The following is a 20,401-nucleotide window of genomic DNA, read 5'->3' as shown; positions in this document are numbered from 1 at the left end:
ACCCTAGAGGACATCGAAGTAATGTGAAGAACAAAAGAAAATGGAAAGTGAACTCTAGTATCTTCAGAGACTTGAGCAGCTAATCCGTTCATAAATCAAGAACTGCATGCTATGAAAAAGGAACCATCTGAAACTAGAAAGTGTCTGTGGAAAGTAAAATCATTGCAAAAAATAAAGAATTCTCTTTCGAAGGCAAGAGGGCAGAGTCAAGAAAAGCTTCCTTAACATCAATAACAAGACAAAACCATGGGGATATAAAGCAAAAATAAGAAACAGAACTGTTCTAGGAAGTGTGGAAAGAAACTAAAAAACACTGGTATGTATAAGTATGTGTGTTGGGAGAGTAGTAAAGAAATAACGCCAAACATACCATGAAATTCTAGAACACTGAGAATAAAAGAAAAGATCCTGTAAGCTTCTTCACAAAGGGTGGGGACAAATTTATAAAAAGAAATGGAACCAAAATAGCTCAGACTTCTCATTAGCACCACTGGCTGCTGAAGACAGGGGAGCAGTGGAATCCATATTCAACAACAAATTACCTTCCACCTCAATTCTGTATGAGCTAAATCAGCAATCAGATGAGGGTAGAACAACCCTCAGAGCTACCCAATGAGGGTAGATTGTCAGATCTGTGCAAGAATTCAAAATGTTTGTACTTCACACACTCTTTAAAAGTTACACTAGAATTGTGCTCTAGCAAAAAGAGGGAGTTAAAAAAAAAGAGAGACAAAAGATGAGGATCCCAAGAAATGCTGACCCCAAACCAGGGGCGCAGTCAAGGGCCATCCATGACGGCAGCAGGCAGCAGGCACAGGGGCTGCAGGTCCAGCCCAAAGTCAAAAGCCAGAATCCAAGGCCCTCACGGACAAAGGGGCTTAGGGAATACCTGCTGAAGTGAGAGCTGAGAACAAATTGGATACAATAAAAGGCGATGAAGAGGTCCAGGAAAAACAAAGAGCTATACCAGAAAATACGGTAATCACTGGTCATTATTGACTCTGAAATTTTCTAAAAATAAATTTTAGTTTTTAAAAAATTTTTTATTTTAAAAGGAAAGGGAGAAAGAAGGAAAGGGAAAGAAAAATCAATGTGAGAGAGAAACATCCATCAGCTGCCTTCTGTATTTGTCCTGACTGGGAATTGAACCAGCAACCATTCACTTTGCAGGACGAAGCTCAACCAACTGAGCCACACTGGCCAGGACAACTCTGAAATATTTTAATAGCACAATGAAGTAACACTATTTACTGTTTTCATCTTTTCGAATCAACCTTAGCCAAAAATGAGATGACTCACATTCTATTCTCTAACTCAAGATTAAGGGTTCTCAATCTTTAAAATGCAAAAGCATAGATTTCAGGAACTGAGAGGTATGCAGAAAGATAAAAGTAGGGATGCTGATCCCCCCCCCCCTCTTTTTTTTACAGAAAACAGAGACAAGAGACACTGGTGACAGAACAACACGTATGCTGAAGTTACAAAGGAGCTAAAAATAGTGGCAGACTATAACAACAGGAGGGAAGGAGCACAAAGGTAGGAAAAGGCTCTTTTGTCATCGTAGGACTTCAGCAGATAATGTCTGAAACTGACATCAATCCTGGGATGAGGGTAGCAGTTGATAGTAGTAGTTTTTGGATATTCCCATATTTCCAAATAAAAATAGACAGAGCAATTCAAAACCAGGCCCACATCTACGATACAAACCCCCAAACATAAGCCAGTAGAACAGACCACCACCTGGCCACGAGATTGGTATATTGCCAGTGTCAGTGTGGGAGGGTGCAGAGAGGCACAAGACTTAAGAATGATGAAAACTATAGGCAGCTGGGGAACATTAAGAGGGCTTTTGCACTATCCAGGCAGGAGAGTGGGAAGAGACTTGTTAAAGTACAAGGGGCAGGGTAAAGACTAGGGGGCCGGAGCAGTCTAGCCCTGGGAGTCCCACCTGACAGGCAAGAGATCCCTTCCACACTGGGCCCCTCACTAAGGAGAAACTACTGAGAACAGAATCAAAATTGAGCAAGATAGTGACAATACAAAAAAGGAAAGAGAAGGTACAGATAAAAACACGTGGGGATTTAATGAAGGCGCTAGCCAGCACAATCAGGCAGTAAAATGAAATAAAAAGCAGATTAGAAGGGAAGCAGTAAAACTACCTGTTTGCAATGACATGATCTTGCACACAGAAAACCCTAAGGAATCATGGAATTCTATGCAGCAGAAGAAAGAAGGAGCTCCTACCCTTTGCAACAGCTTGGATGGAGCTGGAAAGCATTATGCTAAGCGAAACAAGCCAGGCAGTGAAAGACAAATACCATATGATCTCACCTTTAACAGGAACCTAAACAACAAAACGAAGAAACAAGCAAAATATAACCAAAGACACTGAAATAGAGGACAGGCTGACAGTGACCACAGGGGAGAGAAGAGGGAATTTCAGGGGACAATGGGAAGGGTTTACAGGAACAAATTTAAAGGACATGTGGACAAAAACTAGGGGGAGGGTGGTAATGGGAGGGAAGTGGGGAGGGTTGGATGGATGGGCTGGATTGGGAGTAAAAGGGAGAAAACTGTACTTGAACAATGATTAAAAAAGAGAGAGAGAGAGAAAAGAAAACCCTAAGGAATCCATGGAAAAACTGTTGGAACTAATAAACGAATTAAGCAACACTGCAGGATACAAGATCAATTTGCAAAAATCAACTATTTCTACACAAGCAACAATGAGAACATGGAAGAAAGAAAACATGTCCATTTACAATAGCATCAAAAAGAATAAACTATTTAGGAATAAATTTAACAAGAGTAAAATTTATTCTCTAAAAACTGTAAAACATTGTTGAAAAAAACTAAAGAGGATCTAAGTAACTGAAAAACCATCCCATGTTCATCAGTTGGAAGACTTAATATTGGTAATATAGCAATACTCTTCAAATTGATCTATAGGTTCAGTGCAATCTGACTTCTCTGCAGAAATGACAAACTGATCCTAAGATTCATGGAAATCCAAGGAACACAAAAGAGCCAAAATTTACTGCAAAGCTACAGTAATCAAAACAGTGTGGCACTGTGATAAGAATGGACATATTGATGGACTAGAATTGAGAATCTAGAAATAAATCTCCCCATTTACAGTCAACTGATTTGTAACATCAGTTGCCAAAATAATTCAATGGGTGTCAAAATACTTCAATGGAGGAAAAAATGTTTTCAGCAAATGGTGCTAGATCAACTGGATGTCACATGCAAAAAAAATTAAGTTGGGCCCCTTCCTTTCACCAGACACAAAAGTTAATCTCAATTAAATCATACACCTAATATGAAGGACAAAACTATAAAACTCTTTAAAAAAGATTTTACTTATTTATTTTGAGAGAAAGAGGAAGAGAGGGAGAGATATCAACGTGTGGCTGCCTGTCGCAAGTCTCCAACTGGGGACCTGCCCTATGCCAACTGGGAATCAAACCAGCCACCTTTTGGTTCGCAGGCCAGTACTCAACCCACTAAGCCACACCAGCCATGGCCCAAAACTATAAAACTCTTACAGAAAACAAAAGTGTAAATCTTCATGACTGTGAAGTAGGCAATACTTTATTAGATATGACACCAAAAGCACAAGAAACAAAAAGAAAAAACAGATAACTTAACCATCAAAATTAAAACCTCTGTGCTTCAAAGAACATCAAGAGAATGAAAAGACAACCCACAGGATGAGAAAAAAACATTTGCAAATTGTGTATCTGATAATGGATGTATATTTAGAATATATAAAACAATCCTTACAACTCAATAACAAATAGAACCCAACTGAAAAATGGACAAAGGACTTGAATAAACAATTCTTCAAACAAGACATACAAATGGCCCATAAACACGTGAAAAGCTGTTTGACATCACTGGGAACAACAGGAAATGCAGGCCCAAACCACAATGAGATGCCACTTCATACCCACTAGCATGGTTTGCTCAGAAAAGACAGACAGAAACAAATGTTGGCAAGGATATGGAAAAATTCAAACACTCATTCACGGCCAACAAGAAGATAAAATGGTGCAGTTGTTTTGGGAAAGTCTGGCGATTAGTTCCTCAAAAGGTTAGACGCAGGGTTAGCATATAACGCAGAAAGCCCATTGCTAGGCATATACCCAAGAGAAATGAAAACAGATGTCCACACGATGTACCTGTGCATGTTTATGGCAGTATTATTCATAACAGTTAAAAGGTGGAAATTACCCAAATGTCTAACTGATGAATGGATTAATAAAATGTGGTATATCCCTATAATAGAAAATTATTTGCAATAGAAAGGAAGAAAATCCCTATTGCTGCTACAAAATGGATGAACCTTGAAAACACTCTAAGTGAAAGAAGCCACTTTGTAAAGGACCACACAGTGTCTGATCAAATGATATGAAGCATCCAGAATAGCAAGTCCATGGAGACAGAAAATAGATTAGTGGTTGCCTAGGGCTGAGAGAGATGGGGGATTTGGAAAGTGATGGCTAAGGGAAGCAGGGTTTTGGGGGGGTGGGTAAAAAAAAAAGGCTCTCAAATTAGATAGTGATAATTGCACAACCTTGGGAAGAGACTAAAAGCCATTGAGTTGTATATTTTAAATGGATGAAGTATATGATGTGTGAATTATAGCTCGGTGAAGCTATTTTTAAAAAGTCTGCTGGGAGCAGGACCCTGTTTTTAAACACTGCACAAAAGCAACAGAATGACAGCTCTCTGAAGTTAGAAAGTTCTCAATCGTGCCTCCTCCTTAAAAGCCAGAGCAACTAAATTCATAAAGAAAACAAGCAGCAGATGAGCATCAAGGCCAAATCCTCTAAGTAGCTACTAGAAAAAAGAGGCTAAGAATAGCATCCCTGTTGGCAGTGAGTGCATTAGAGACATGCCTTCCAATGACCAAAACTGTAATGTTACACCTTATTTCAACCCAAGCTAAAGGTATGAAAAATACTAAGACATCTCAGGAAGTAAGGTAAGAAAAAAAACTAGAAATGAAAGAAAAATGAAGAATGAAAAGTGAAGATTAAATTAGAAGAAACATAAGAATGAATAAACACCACAAATAATGCCTTAAGAGGCAAAAAAGAAGAAAATTTTAGAAAACAAAAGGAAAAAAAAACAAAAAAATTTCAAGAGAAAGTGACAAATAGAGAAGATGGGCAGGAAACGAGTCATGCGTGCCCCTCCCACCTGCTCGCCTCCGGTCCACTGTGACTCCAATTTGCACTTGAACAATTTCTGCGGGCCAGTCACCCCCACACCCCAAGAGTCCCTGAGACCTGCCTCCTTGGGCAGTGTGAAGTTGAGGGGAGAAGGTGGCCCAGGGGGCTAGAGGCCATGGCCATGTCCACTACCTGGAGAGACTGTCCAGAGCCTGGATGAAGTTATCTGTCCCTGAGCTGTCCTTCTCAGGTCTCTCCATCAGTGACATGGTAGCAAAGACCACATCACTGGCCAGGAACTTATGCTTGAAGCCAAAATGAATGCTGAAAGTCTGTACGCGCATGTCCTTCATCCTGCAACAGGAGGAAGTGATGTGGATGTCACATGGGAGAGTCCTCACGTGTGGATGGGCTCTCACCACTAGGCCAGGACAGCAGAATATGCTGCTGTTGCCTGCCCCCGCCCTCCCCCCGTCCCCTAACACGCAATGGCAGTATGAGAATGGAGGGTGTTAGAAGGCCTGACATAGAGCCCTGTAACCTAGGGCACTGAGCACCTTGTCCAAAGCTGCTCAGCTGGTTAGGGGCAGAACAATAACTAGCTGCCAGGCCAGGTTGTGTGTGGTCCTCTCCCACGCCCTAGGATGCCAGGATCAGCCAGGCACAGCTCCTCCAGCTGTGCTAGAGAACCTGGTTGGAAAGAGCTGGCCTGAACCTGCCCCAGTGGGCCCTTCAGTGAGGGATGCACTGGGTTGACCTCAAACATCCACTCCTCTGCCCCAGGATCTGAGGATTCTGTATCTTCTGGGCACTTTACAAAGCCCTACTTTTAACCCAAAGAGAACTCACAACTTCAGGAAAGACTCCACAGGTCATGCTTATTTGTGCATTCCTGGTTTTTGCACTATTTTAGGAATGTGGTTAACGCTGAAGCCTTAAGGAAGCTTCATACAGAAAAACAGGTGTTTACCCAAATTTATTTGCAGATTCTTCAATCATCTCCCGCAAATTCTCCTTCAAGGAGCTGTCCATAGACTGAAACTTCTGCTTCACTTGTTTCAAGGGGAGACTGGAAAGATGGTAAGCATTAGGCACACGAGCAACCTGGCTTCAAATAGAGAATGCTGAAACACCAAAGCGATGGAGAGTACCCCACGAGGGTCCCAGTGTTTGCAAACAAGGGACATCTGTGGGGGCCTTCAGATGACACTATGGTCAATTCAGAGATAGGAATTTATGGCAGAAACAGGCAGCAGCTAAATATTACCAAGTCAGTGACAACAAAGGGGAGGGGCTCTTCCCTTAGGGGCTGCAGGTGGGGGACTCCAGGCCAAGGCAGTCAGTCACTCACCCCATGTCCGCGAGGAACTCCTGGAGCCGCTTCTGCCCGTGCACAGACCACAGCTTGAACCTGGCTGCAGTGTAGCACGTGTTGCACAGGCTGTCGTGGAGGGACCAGTGCTGGTAGAGCACCAGGCGGAGGCTGGGCCCGTAGTCAAGGAGGCTGCCGTGACCTGGGGTTCCACCCACCCTGTGACAGCCCACTTTTGATGCTCCAGCAGATGGCCTGCTCCACTCACCAGGGCACAACCAGTTACCACCTGGATAAACTGGAACTCTTCAACTTTCTTCGCTTAATTTGACTCACACAGAAAGTTTGTGAGGTGGTGGGCGTACACCATTATCTCTGTGTGACAGACAGGGAAACTGAGGTAAAGGGGCTCTGACAGCCTGTAAACTGTGGTCAGAGAGCCCCTGTGGCTCCCTGTGCTCTCTACCTGACCCTGCCCTCCACCCCACCTATCCCTGCTGGCTCCCACCCTCACTGCTCATGGGGTCAATAATGAGGCTGTGTATGAGGACGGGCCCATCTCCCAAGGCCTCTCCTCTCACACTGGAGGGTCTCAGGCAGGATGCCAGGCTGGACCTGCCTGCATCCAAGGGCCACTGCTCCTGCCAACACACCTGCCCTGACCAGCCTCTGTGTCTTCTTTGCTGCCCCTCCAGAGGACTAAGCTTCACAGCCACTATCCTCTCTGCCCACACCCCAGACAAGCTGTGGTCCCTGATGCCACGTCTGGACCCGGCTCCTGGTAGGCTCCTGCATAGTGTGGCCCCTCTCCCAGGAACTCAGATGCCCCACACCCAGCACCTCTTCCTACACCTCCCATATGACCTGTCCAAACCCATGTTTATTCATCCCCAGCCAACCCAGCACAAGGAAAGGGAGGCAGTCCTTGTCCTTATTCTGTCCACTGCCGAAGCAGCCCCAGCATGCCTCATGCTTACTGCTGTGGTCTGACCCAAGCCACCATCCAGTCTCCTTTCCTCAAATAGGCAGTCCAGAGACCTTCTAAATACCAAGAACTGAACTCAGTCACTGCTGGGCTCACAGCGCCACCTGCTCTGGCTTCTCCAACTCCCAAACCCTGCCTGTCTCTCTGGCCCCTTCCTGGGGCTCACCTGAGGGCCTCTGCATGGCCAACAACCTCTGCCCAGACCGCTCTCCCTCCCATGGAGCATAGCTGAATCACAGCCTGGGCAGTGGCCTCTCCAAGGACTTTCCCGAGCAACATGGTCCCATTGCTCTTTGGTTAACTCCATCAAACCCCACATGATCTCATGAAATGCCACTCTGTAATCACATGCTGGCTGACTTTTTTCCTGACTTGACAGGAGTCTGCAATGTCACTGAACTGCCTACACCACACAGGCAGCCCCACATGCCCTCTAGCACCAGGCCTAGAATGAGTTCTAAAAAGATACGTGAGGTGTCTAAAAAGAGCTGTGGTGTCTAGGATCCAAAGCCACACAGAAAAGGTGAGGCAGAACCTGATCCTCAGTACCTGGTGCTCTGCCCAGCCCAGGGCACATGGGGCCCCACTTCTTCAAGCCTCTTATCCCATCTGCTGTCTGTCCTGGGGACATGGCAGCCACAGCCACACAACCTTCAGCTCTGCAGCTCTCAAGAGTGCCACACACAGAGTACGTGAGCTGGGGTGTGCAGGGGTGACAAACGAATAGCACACAACAGAGCAAAGTGCCTGAGGGCAGGGGCGCTGCCTACACCCCGAAGGCATGAGCCACAAGGATACTCATACTCAAAGGAGATTCGCATACAGTCCACAGAGAGGGCATTCTCTTCGTCCTCGTCCCGGTGGTTGTGCCGGGACACGTGCCGCTGCAGGATGCCGATATCTGTCACGTACTTCATCCTGGGAAGGAAGCACCGCTGGCTTGGGTGGGCTCCCTCTTCTCCTCAGGTGCAGCCTGCCATAGCTTCCCCCTCTCCTTCAGGGTTTCCCCTCCCAGGCTCAGGGGCCAGCCCACCATTCAGGTTGCTCCTCACCACCTCTGTGTAGAAACTATCATGGCAAAGGGGTAGCAAGGATAGGCAGCAAGGGAAGCTGAGCAGACAGAACTGGAAGAGGTGAGCTCTGGCTTCCCTAGCCCACACCCCTCTGGGCATCAGCTGCACTGTCATTACTTATTTGAGGCCTCCTGGGAGTGGGCGCTGCAGAAGGCCACAGCCCTGCCCACTAGTTACAATCAAGTGGACATATCCCTGTGAGTGACGGTGATCCACAGCAAAGGGTGTGGACCAAGCACAGGAAGTGCTTATGAGCACAGTAGGAAAGGGCAGACCCAAGTCCAGGTGGCCACTGAGCAGGATGGTGACAGCATGGCCTCTCCAGAGGGGAGGTCACAGGCCAGGGACGATGCCTGGTGCTGCACACACCCCATGCTATCCTTTGTGGGGGAGGAGGGAAGCCCATCAAGGTGGCAGGCTGGGCCAAAATGACAGATCCAGGAAGTACCCCAGGCCTCCCTGAGTTTCAGGGCCCTCCCACTCCCTGGGCCACACTACCATACCTAGACAGGTGGAGGAGGCAAAAAATAGGGAGCATGGGGACCTCTGCAAACTACAAGGAGGCTGGGCCAGGGGTGATGCCAGGTGACAGACTCAGGTCCCCCGGGAAAGGGTTAGCGTCTTGAAGCCGAGGTCTCTGATTCCCTTGGAGTCCCCATCTGACAGCTACCAGAGTGGGGATGAGACAGGGCTCTGGCAGCCTACCCCTCTCTGGCACCTGCATTCTGGGGTGGCCTTTCAGCTTATCTATCCGACTCTGATAGCAAGAACCAAAGTCTGCCCACGGAGGGGCAAAATGATTCATTCTATGACAGTCATCCCCGCAACCCTCTCAAGCCTTCCCTTTGCCTTTTGAGATCACACCCACCCTCCCTGGCAGGACCCCTGGGGCCCTGACTTCCTCCTGCCCCATCTGTTGTGCATGGGCCACACCTCTGCACTCGACCATGCCCATAGCACAGGGCACAAACAGCAAGCAGAGTTGGGACTCGGGGCTCCCTCCTCTCACCTCTGGCTCCACCTGCTGGGCTTCCCAAGGGTAGACAACACGTCCACAATAAGGCCACATGCTATTCTGACAGAGTTCCCAGCACTAAGCCCTTCCTTGGTGACAAGGACCCAGGCCCAAGGCCAGCCCATCCTCAGTGGGGCTCCACAGTGGTGCTGCCACCCATCTCCCCAGCACAAACTCAGAGGCTGAGGCCAGGCTGTGCACATTGTCACGGCACAGGCCAACTCAACCAGCCCGAGGGAATACGTCCTTACTGGGTGATCTTGTCCTGTACCCACTGGTCCGTTAGTCCAACGATGGCCCACCTGGAAGAGGAGGACAATGAAGCAGTGAACAGAGAGGGGCAGGCAGGAGCGTCCTGACATTGTGACCAGACCCAGGCCCACCCTCAGACAGGCAGTCCTCCTCTTCAGGGTGGACAGATGATGGGGGGAGACTGAGGGCCCCTGGTTCTGTGTCTTCACTGCAAAAACTCTTGGTGCGCAAGGAGATCGAGGACAAGGACACGGGGAGCTGCTCCCTATATCCTGGCTGGCCCGCCACTCTCGCCTTCTCCCTGCCAGTGCAGGACTGCGGCAGACACCCACACTCTGCCTCTCTGAGCCCCTCAGGTTTCCCCTCTCTGCGATATGCCCACAGAAAAGCAGATCCTTGTCACATCCATGGTTCTCTGTCCTTCTAGAGTAAAATGATGGGATATAGAGTAAGAGCATTTATGTCCCTTAATAACCTTCCAAGTTTCCTTCTCCAAGCTTATCTTTTGTGGATTAGATAACGGAGTTCTAGGCTGGCCTGACCTCTTTGGGGTCACAGGCAGCTCTCACAGCAGCAGGGACCAGGACCCCAGGTACATGCCATCTGCTGATCCCAGGCAGTAGCCTTCAAGACACCCCTCCAGGTCCACAGCTAAGGACACAGGCACAGAGTGAGGCAGGAGAGGCCCTGGGGGTGGGAAGCCAGTCACTGGAGCACCCACCCCATCTCTTAGTGCAGCATGCCCCCACCTCACAGGGACCTCTTTGGAAAATGCCACCTGGACTGTCATCCCTGAGACCAACCCCGCCTCCTGATTTTTCCACTCCAGTGTGCCAAAAGCTCCTGCTTGAAGCAAACTCAGAGGTAGCAGGACAATTTTTTCTGAATCAGATTTCACCACATGCCAGAGTTGCAAGGATGCTGAGCATGGGCTGCCTTGTTCAAATCTCACACTCCTTCTGTAACCTGAATTTCCCGGGCAGCAAGACTCAGTGGTAGGGTGGGAAGGGAGGAGCTGTACACAGGCCCCATTGTCCGGCTCTCTGCACTGGCCGTGTTTCCTCCACATCTGACCTGAGAGCCTCATAGTTAGATAGAAAGCCAGAGCCATGCACATCCCCAGAAAGGGAGCTGCATTTGATGTTCCCGGCAGGGACAGGGGAGGTGCATATGGTGACATCCTCCTCCAGACCCTGCCCTCACTGTGGGAGGACAGAGCTGCTAGGAGAAGGAGGCCACACGTGGCACTGACCTTAACTAAAGGCTACATACCACAGCATGTCATTCAGATCTTTGGACATCATCCATGCCAGGTCGAACATCACCATGGCTGACTGCAAGAAAAAGAAAAGCCTGAGTCCAGAGGTAGCCACACCTATGGAAGGGGTGTCCGCTGGGGCCAAGCCAGACCTGAGCTGCCCAGAGCCCAGCCGAACCCCTGCAGATCAAGGGTCTGCCTGACCACGGTGTGTGTGGATTCCAGGCTAAACTGAGGAAGACAGAGTCACTCGAGTGACCTGAACTGTCTCCTCTGCTTACTGAAGTCATTGCTACCCACACACTTCATCCAGCTAGGGAAGGCAGCCAGGTACAGCATGTGCTGGGGCCTCTACACATTTCCTTGAGTTCCTTGGTGTTACCCAAGGGAGGCACTGAATTCGGGAGGTCAGGGACCTCATCATCCTCATGACCCTTTGTCCACAAGCTCTTCTTGCCTGGCTGGCAGCCTCTAACACATTTCAGGGAAGGCAGTGAGGCAGGGCCTTGGTTCCAGTTACCTGGATGTTAAAGAGGGAGGGGGCCTTTAGCACCCCTTGTGAGGCAGGTCTTTCTAACAGACTGGCCATGGACAGAAGCATACAGCTCCCTGTGAGCACAGGGTCTGTGTTTTGGTAGGAGGCAATGAAGGCGGCTCAGTGTCTGACTAGAAGACACTAAAGTCCCCTAAGCTGGGGACTAAGCTGAGAGACTGGGCCTCTTTCTAGGGAGGATTTCCAAGGGAACACCCACCTATCTAGAGGGACCCAGGCACCCGCTGCCCCAGCTGCACCTTCTCAGAGTGAGCATCACCCATCTACCCACTGCTTAGACTTCTCCATTGGCCAGGGCAAAGCAGAGAGGGCAAAAGGACGATCCTTCGAAGGACAATGGGAACTTGACATAAAAGGGACATTGGAGAGATGTTCAGAGTTCAAGGCCCCAGGGCCAAATGCAAAGACCAAATATGGCATATTCCACTGGGAACTTATTTTCCAGGCCTCCTGAAGGCCCTGAGGTCTGCTCAGGACTCCTGGACCAACAGAGTGCTTCTGTATATGAAATTCTGCTCCATAACGCACACAGAGGGGCCTTTATAAGTCTGCAGCTTTATCTTCTTGCACAGAGGCTAATACAGACTAGTTCTATATTTTTAATTATGAAAAAAAATAATCACTGATGTTCTTTGGGCACATACTGGGTGCAAGGGGTCATCCTAACAACTGCTGCTGAAATGAAGATTGTTCTCTTTCTTTAGTGAAGGAGGAATTTAAGGCTCAGAAAGGCTATACCACCTCCCCAAGGTCACACAGCAAAAAACTATAGGGCTCAGATTCAAACGAGACTTTTGTAGCTCTGAAACCTATGCTCATTCCTCATGTTGCAGGACCCTGATCCCGCCCCAGTCGGAACTCTGTAGTGAATTCTACCTATCCATACTTACCGATGTCCCATGATATTCATACTGTTCGTAGTCAAAGAGGATGTCTCTTCTGTAACAAAATAAAGTGCAACATAAAATGTGGGTCTTCGCCAGAAAGTTCAGGAAGCCGAAGACGTGGAAAAAATGCTAAGATTTGACAGCACTCAAGGAAATGCAACGAAAGTCACGGTGCCTTTGTTTTCACTCACTGACTCTTCCTTGCAGTGTACGGGCACAAGGCTGGGAAGGGAGCAATATGAACACAAACAGCTTGTGGCAATGGAAGATGTACAATAGCACAGTACCAGAACCCCACTGCCGAGGAATTATCCCAAGACAATCATTCAAAGGAACCAGCAAGACCAAACTTGCTATGTGCACGAGGTTGTTCACCGCGGCCCTCCTTGTCATGGCAGAATACTGAAGTAACACACAGTTCAAAATGGAGGAGAACGGCCAATTAAGTATTGTGTGGTTCTGAAAGGCTGTTTGGAACTATCTAAAAGGGTATATTAGGTGGGAAAAAAAGCACAATTAGGTGCCTATTATGATTATGTAAAATATGTGCAAGTATAAATAACCCAGGAAGATCAATTCAAAGCCAGAATCTCTTCCCTTTAGTGAAAACAGATTATGTTCACTTTTCTTACACTTCCCGAAATAGTTTTACATTGTCCTTCCACAAGGAACAGCTGGGCACAGCAGCCTGACCTTGAACAACTGGATCCAGCAAGGAATTCCCAGCCCAGGGGCATTGCTGCATGTTCACTTCGAGCTAGAATAACTTATCCGATATTTTTATTTTAGAGCACTTCAGTTTTTAAATTTGCAATGTGAAAAGGAATTATGGATAACTTCCTTTTCTTTTCATATTTTTGTTCCTATGAAAAGTTTTACACAATTGGCATCTAACTCATTTGTAAAAACTTGTAAATAAAAGTTATCCACATGTAGAAAGTAATAAAAAATAAAAGAACTAGGCTGTCACCCTTAACAGATGGCATGTATTTGGGAGAACCTTGGGCCTGGTCCTGTCACTCATGGGACCAGGGCCACTACAAAGAGGACCCAGAGTTCTCCAAGCAGGGACCACATGCTCAATAGAGGCGCCACTGGCCCAGTGGTTCTACACTGAACAAATCATCCTCAAATGGAAAAAAATGCATGCAGCTCCCAGGGGAAAAACAGGTGTCGGTGACCCCACAGACCCTCAGGGATGGCGGGGTGCTGTTTGAAATGCATGCTCACCTTCGGGCTTCCCACTCTCTTCGCTCCCTCCTTTTCATGGTTCGTGCTACTATCTCCTGATACAGGAACAAAGAATAGGGTAAGCAAATAAACCAGGGCTTTATTCCCACAGCCCAAGAATATTCTAATTTGACAGAAGCCATTGGTCCCAGATCCAGAACATGGGACACTCCCAGGCCCCTAGCACAACTTGCTTCTGCAGAAGGGAGATGCCTCGGGGATGGATGGGACCCCTCTGGCCCATCAGCACTGAAGACGCTGACAAGAGTGGATGCTTCCACAGAGTCTGCTCGGGCCACATTCTGTCTGCCTCAGCTTTCCATCGCCCCCACCACCACGGGATCTGGGATAAGCACACAGCCACCTCACACTGGCTTCCCCACCAGGTTAGTAAGAGTTAGTTTCTTACATCCCACCACATGTCAGTGATTGTTCTAGTTTTACAAGCGCAACCTCATTTAGTTCTCACAGCCAAGGAGTGAGGTAGTGTGGCAGTTTTAAACGTCACAGTCCTGAGACTTCTGCTTCTATGAAGATGCAATAAACATATTTTTCCCTGTATGTCCACTAACTAAAACCCCCGATACTGTATATAATACAAAATAACACTCTGAAAGGTAGAGAGAAAGGCTCACCAATTAGGGACCCCAGAGCCCCAGGACCTAAGGAATGATGCACTGATAAATTCCCTGGGTTTATTTTTGGCTCATATATCCCAAACTTGGAGCTGAAGAAGCTAGTAACCTATTAACACCAAGTACAGGCAAAACAAAACAAAACAAAATATCAGCCACTTTTAATAAACTCAGGATGACCAAACCAGCCTTAGGAGTGTTTCCCTGCCTTACTTCTGACTTTACCTGTGGTGGTGATCAAATTCATCACAATCTCAAAGGGAACAAAAACCTTGTTTAAAAAAATCTTATTCTGAGCATTCCAATAAGTTTTTTTGTTTTACTTAGCTGTACTGTAAATACCTGGTTTGTACAGTATGGTTAGAAAGGCCAAAGATAAAAGGTTTCTTTTTTCCCTTTTGCCTATGAAGTTGCTGTTTATTTACTTTTGGCCAATAGGCGAAAGCTCCAGCGTGCTCTGGCATCTCATCAAGACTGCTGACCTTCTCCGAGGTGCTAAACCCGCGGCTCCGTTCTCATCTGCCCGCTTGCCCCATCAAGTGTCCACAGCCACCTTCATACACTGCCAAGCCACTCCCTGTCTAGCCCCTTACCTTGCTGTATTTTTTCTCATCTCACCCTGAAAACATGCTCTGCTTATGCTCATTTACATGTTCTTATCTGTCCCCACCCACTAGAAAGGAAGTTTCATGAACACAGAACTTGTTTTACCCCTCAGGATCCCAGAGCCTGACCAGTATGGGGCACAGAGTAAGTGAAAATGCCACTTGGGGTCCTATGAAAAGCAGCTCATCAACAATTAAAAGAACACTATAAAAAAGAAGCAGTTAGAGGACAAATAAGGGCTCACAGAAATCAAAGATTCGAAGATAAAGACCAAAGGTCTACCAGAAAGTAGAACAGATAAAAAGCTGGGAAAGAGGAAGAAAAATCTCAGAGTGGGTCTGACCGTCCCCATCACATCACTCAAAACTTGAGAGAAAGGAGCAGGCAAAGGGGAGGAAAGCAAGGTGAGACATTCCTAGCTTTGCAGGACAAGCCGTCCCCAGATGCACAGTGTCCCAAATATGGCTCATAAGGGCTCTGCAAAAGCATGATATTAAGAGATGCCAGGCCCTAGAACATTCCAGAGGCAATTTCAGCCTGCACACCACGGATCAGGAGCCAGAGAGCATCAGCTTGTCAACACTAAGCGCTAGAATAAAGCATAGCCTCTGTGTTAGAGGAACAACTGCCTCCCACCTGGAATTCTACATCTCACAGAAGCCACTAACACTGGCTAGTCCCCAGATCTAGTCTAGTAAGTGGCTCAGACCCAAGGTTCATGAGGCACAAGCCACTCATGTCTTTGCACACAGGTGCTTCCCCTGCAGTGACCATTTGAGACCAAGCCTGGCCGAGGGCCACAAACCCATGCTGCTACTCCATGGTGACTGCACAGGAAGCAATTCTGGGAGGGGGTGGGGAAGGCAGGTGACACTTAGGCAATTTATTGTTTCTCTGTATCGCTTTTTATAAATGTTTGCTGTCCACATGTACAGCTGAGCTGTTCTCAGTTTCATTTCATCTGATGGGATTCTACTGTACAGATAAGAACACTGTGCCTCAGGGAAGTCCAGCACTCTGCCACACAGCCAGGACACAGCACTCACACCAGCTGCCTCCCATTTAAGTCTAGGCCCAGGGGTCTCCGGACCGACCTCTGACCTCTGGGAGAGACTTAAGTTTCTTAAGACTGGTGAGAAGCCCAAACACACCTCTTCTAACCCTTCTAACCGTGTGCGCTTCTCAGAAGGCTCTGGTCCATCATCTTTTTCATTTTCCGAATGCTCTTCATCCTCCTCTTCGTCCCTGAAGATGTCATCGTAGGCAGGAACTTCAAGGTCGTCATCTTGTTTAATGAGTAGTTTGATCTAAGAATAAAACAAAGAACAATCAATTCTCTCCTCTTTTGACAAAAAAACTATTCATCGTGTTTATCTCTTGAAGAATCTTATTTCTTAATTGGCTGGCTCATAACTTTTCTGTACATATAAGCAGCTACCTGTTTGTAATTTAAAACTTTCCTGGTATTTAAAACTTTCATGTATTTAAAAATTTTCATTTCCATTAAGTGAGGCACTGGAGTTGCACCACACTGTATGCAGAAATTACAAAACCTTGAGAACTATCCACAGCCACTAGGGAAAAACTCCCTCTTATGCCAACACACCAAGCCAACAAAATGAACATCCCCTTTGGCCTGCCAAAGGACACAAAGATGGACAACTCCAAAGTGAGTACAACACCTGCCTCTAAAAGCTGCTCCAGACAGGCTGATTCCTCTGGGAGAAGCCTTTCACATGAGAATTCCGAGGCTGACACTTCATTAACGTGGGTGGGAGAAGATCAACTCAGACAAAGGTTAGGTGGCTGCTGTGCGCCAGGCTCCCTGCCTGATGCTCGGGAGTTCAAATAGTAAGTGCAGCAGAAGCATTTTAGGCTAACAATGGCCTTTTCCACCACTGTTTTGCTGGTCCTCATGCCGCCCCTTGGATGGGCAGGGCAGATGCCTCTGAGGTCCCTTGATATTTAATGAGGCTGGGCTGTGTCTGAGTTCTGAGGGCAGACTCGGTGCAGGGTTCTGATCCCTATACCTTTCCGGTCAAGCAAATCTTACAAATGCACTCTGAGCAACTCCAAGGGTTAGATGTCACGTTTCTCAACAAAGATGCACAAAATGAGGCTCTTGTCTTGCTAGAACACCAGGTAAAATGCTGTCGTTGGCATACAAGGGAACAGACAGATAGATGGGAGAATGCAGGAGATGGATGGGTCCCAAAGGCCTAGTTACCTGGGTGTCATTGTACACATTCACAACATTGACTGGCCTATGGGTGTCACACACAAAAAATACAGCATCTTCATCAGGTTGGAGGATATCCAATAGGTCTGCATTAGCTCCACAGTTAATGAGGATAAAATAATGGAACTGGAAAAAAAAAAGAGATATCATGTATGAAGTTAAGTACATGGAGAGGGTCCCTTTACCTTCAGCGCACTAGGCCTCTGAGTCCTAGTGAGACACATCAAACCCCTGACACTTGGCAAGGCCTGATGGCGAGGGGCTCCAAAGAGGACCAGAGCTGGCCTGTGCTCAGTGCTTTGACATATTCCATATACTATTTCATTTCCATAACAACACTATGAGGGGTCCCATGGTTGTCCCCACTTCACTGTAGAGCATGCAGAGAGGCTCATCACACCTGGGTCTCATGCATTTGGGACCCAGAATTTGATGAGGGTCAAGAATTCAATAAGGAACAGACCAAGACCTCAAACGTGTAACTGGGCCTCTCCAGATCTCAATCGCTCTACTGTGATAAGCTACCTCCCCATGCTAATAGTATTCTATACGTTTAAAACTTTAGCAAATCTCAGGTAGCCCATACTTAATGGACACCTAAACATTAAGTTTTTATTACAACCCATCACTATAGAAAACCCTTTCCTTATAAATACAGAACTGGCTGAGTCCCCTCCCATGACGATAGGAGCTCCAGGTCAGGATTTGCATCTGCCAGGCAGTCCTAGATACAGCCAGCGGGAGGCTGCAGGGGCCCTCTTCCACACCCAAGTCTCCTCCCCATGGGGTCTCCGATGTCCCGACTCTCATTATAGCCCCATGCAGAGGTGAGATGAAGCCTGACCTCTATTGTTTAAATTACGTTCTGCATTCCAAGTTGGAAACTAGAACACACCTTCTTGGAGAGATAATGTAAAATAGTAGTCTAATCTAAAATATCAATAATTTTTAACTAGGCCATATCTAAAACAAACTGCTAAATTCCAATTACCTTATAGTGAAATGTCTGCAACACAAGTTCAAAGTTAGAGGCTATCCATATTCATTACCTTTTTTGTTGTTCTTGACTTGAAGATACGTAACCCAGACATAAAGCTTGTTTTTCTCCTCCATATTGCCTAATATATTTGATACTAAAATAACAAGTTGTAATTGAGTTTAAAAAAGCCTAATTATTCCAAAGTATGTTTTGCATACCTGCTCTTTATGTTCAAGAAATGCAGTTTCAAGTTCTTGCCACCCAGAGACAGGAACCAGTGTATACTGTACGTGATCACACTGGAACAGGGCCTGGAGAGAGAGCATTTCAAGGCCTATCACATTTGGAATGTCTTTAACTTACCTTGAAATGCACTTAAAAAAAAATAAGATTTGTCAAGGGACAAATCTCATATGATAAAGTAAGGTTAGTAAAATATTAATGGGAAAAACTAGGTGATGGGGATGTGAGTGTTTACTATGCTATTCTGTAAACTTTGTCAAACTTTTGAAAATTACCAAAGAAAAACATTGGGAGAAAAGGTGATCTTATTTCTAGGTCCTTGTTTTAAAAAAAGATTTTATCTATTTATTCCTAGAGAGAGTGGAAGGGAGGAAGAAAGAGAAGGAGAGAAACATCAATGAGAGAGAAACATCAACTGGTTGCTCCTGATCAGCACCCTGACCCGAGGATCCTGCAGCCCAGGCATGTGCCCTGATGGGGAATGGAACTGACGACCTTTTGCTTTGCAAGATGACACCAGCCAAGCCACACTGGTCAGAGCTTTTTAGGTCTGCTTGGAAGTAGTTCCTGAAGCAAGGGCCTCATCACAGCTCACGTAAATATCCATCACACCATATTCAAAGCTGAACCAATGACCTTCCTTCCATAATAGGCTATCCTGCATTTCCAGTATTGCGTATGATACCACTATGCCCTAAACTGTCACAGATTCTTCTGTCTCAAACCCCACATTTCAGAAGCACTACAGGTGTACAGGTCTCTCTAACGCAGTCATTTTCTGCCTAGTTTATGCAAAACTACTACCTAGTTTCCCTGACTTTTGCCTGATCTTTTCCTAACCCACTCAATACTGCCCCAAGGAAGCTACCTCTCAAAAGTCCCTCTCCCCAGCTTTCAGTTGTTGCTCCAGGCCCCATCCAACCAGCGCTCTCACCTAGGAAGGGGTTCCTTCCCTTGCTCCTTACCTCCCTTCCCGTTCCCCACCCTACCAAGTTCCCTCCAGACTCTATGCCCCCCACCTCCCGCCCATGCCCACCTTGCACCCTCACATCTCGCCCAGTCCCACCCTCCCAGGGTCCTCAGTGCTCACCTGAAGGATCTTGCAAGCGCACAAAGCATCCACGTCCGAAGCCACGAAGAGAAGGACCCTCTGTCAGGTAAAGAGAGGGAGAGCTGAGCGCAGAGCCCCTAACCCGGGCCCTTCCCGTTCTCCCACAGCCGCTCCCTTTCAATCCCTTCCCCGTGAAAAGCCTCGGAGCCCAAGAAAGGGGGGTCACCTGGTTCTGGACCACCTCGTAGAACTCTTTGCGGAAATCGGACACGAACATGACCACGGCGGCCAGACACTCAGAGCTCACACTTAGTCACCTAGAGCCCTGGCTGGGGTCAAGACTCCCGCCAAATCAGGATTTTCCCAATTGGCCCAGGGGCCAACCAATAGCTACTTAATTCCCGCCTTTCTTCCTTTATGATTGGTTCATATTGCGGCAGCTGTAAGGCTCCGCCATTCATTGCTGGAAAACTCTGTCCCTCCCCCAAGGCGCATCATCGACTAGCCGGACGAAAACACTTTGCCACTCTGACTCTCGTTTACCCAGAAACCCCAAGGTCTGTGGACATCTTTCCTTTGGGTACAGAAGCCTATTACTCCCCCACTGGAACTCCAGAAAAAATTAAATATATTTATACATCGAACGAAGGCGTCAGTTCCTAATTGCAATAGGCTCTTGGTCTATTTCGAAGGCGGACACGTAGCTTACTTCCGCTCGAGTCCTCCAAGGCTGCAGCAAAGACCAGAAGGTCTAGTGCATCTTGGGTAATGTAGTCAGTAACGAAAATGGGCCCTAGTAAGTTCGCCTAGAGGGGGATACTATCAAAATGTAATTTTAAATAATGTTTTGAATTCATCTAAAGTGGACACAAGTTCGAAAAGATACTTCAGTGTTCATCCCGG

At 47.0% G+C, this 20,401-nt stretch overlaps 1 protein-coding gene across 1 annotated transcript in view; it reads right to left on the bottom strand.

The window, feature by feature from the left end:
- The window catches only part of CDC45 (cell division cycle 45), a 29,292-nt gene extending 9,057 nt beyond the window's left edge, over positions 1–20,235 (bottom strand). Inside the window, exons 1-13 of the mRNA XM_036014643.1 lie at positions 19,725–20,235; positions 19,538–19,597; positions 18,423–18,515; positions 17,214–17,351; positions 16,138–16,293; positions 13,746–13,801; positions 12,519–12,567; positions 11,090–11,151; positions 9,817–9,867; positions 8,276–8,395; positions 6,532–6,663; positions 6,151–6,249; positions 5,373–5,534 (exon numbers count right to left, since the gene is read on the bottom strand). Of these exons, the coding sequence (XP_035870536.1) occupies positions 5,373–5,534; positions 6,151–6,249; positions 6,532–6,663; positions 8,276–8,395; positions 9,817–9,867; positions 11,090–11,151; positions 12,519–12,567; positions 13,746–13,801; positions 16,138–16,293; positions 17,214–17,351; positions 18,423–18,515; positions 19,538–19,597; positions 19,725–19,775 (1,229 nt within the window). The 5' untranslated portion in view covers positions 19,776–20,235. The remainder of the gene's footprint in view (positions 1–5,372; positions 5,535–6,150; positions 6,250–6,531; positions 6,664–8,275; positions 8,396–9,816; positions 9,868–11,089; positions 11,152–12,518; positions 12,568–13,745; positions 13,802–16,137; positions 16,294–17,213; positions 17,352–18,422; positions 18,516–19,537; positions 19,598–19,724) is intronic.
- Between the last annotated feature and the right edge of the window lie 166 nt (positions 20,236–20,401).

This window comes from Phyllostomus discolor, chromosome 13 (genome assembly GCF_004126475.2).
Source record: "Phyllostomus discolor isolate MPI-MPIP mPhyDis1 chromosome 13, mPhyDis1.pri.v3, whole genome shotgun sequence".
NCBI lineage: Eukaryota > Metazoa > Chordata > Mammalia > Chiroptera > Phyllostomidae > Phyllostomus > Phyllostomus discolor.
The sequence above is the reverse complement of the archived record's forward strand: the minus strand, read 5'-3'. Positions and strand labels throughout refer to the sequence as shown.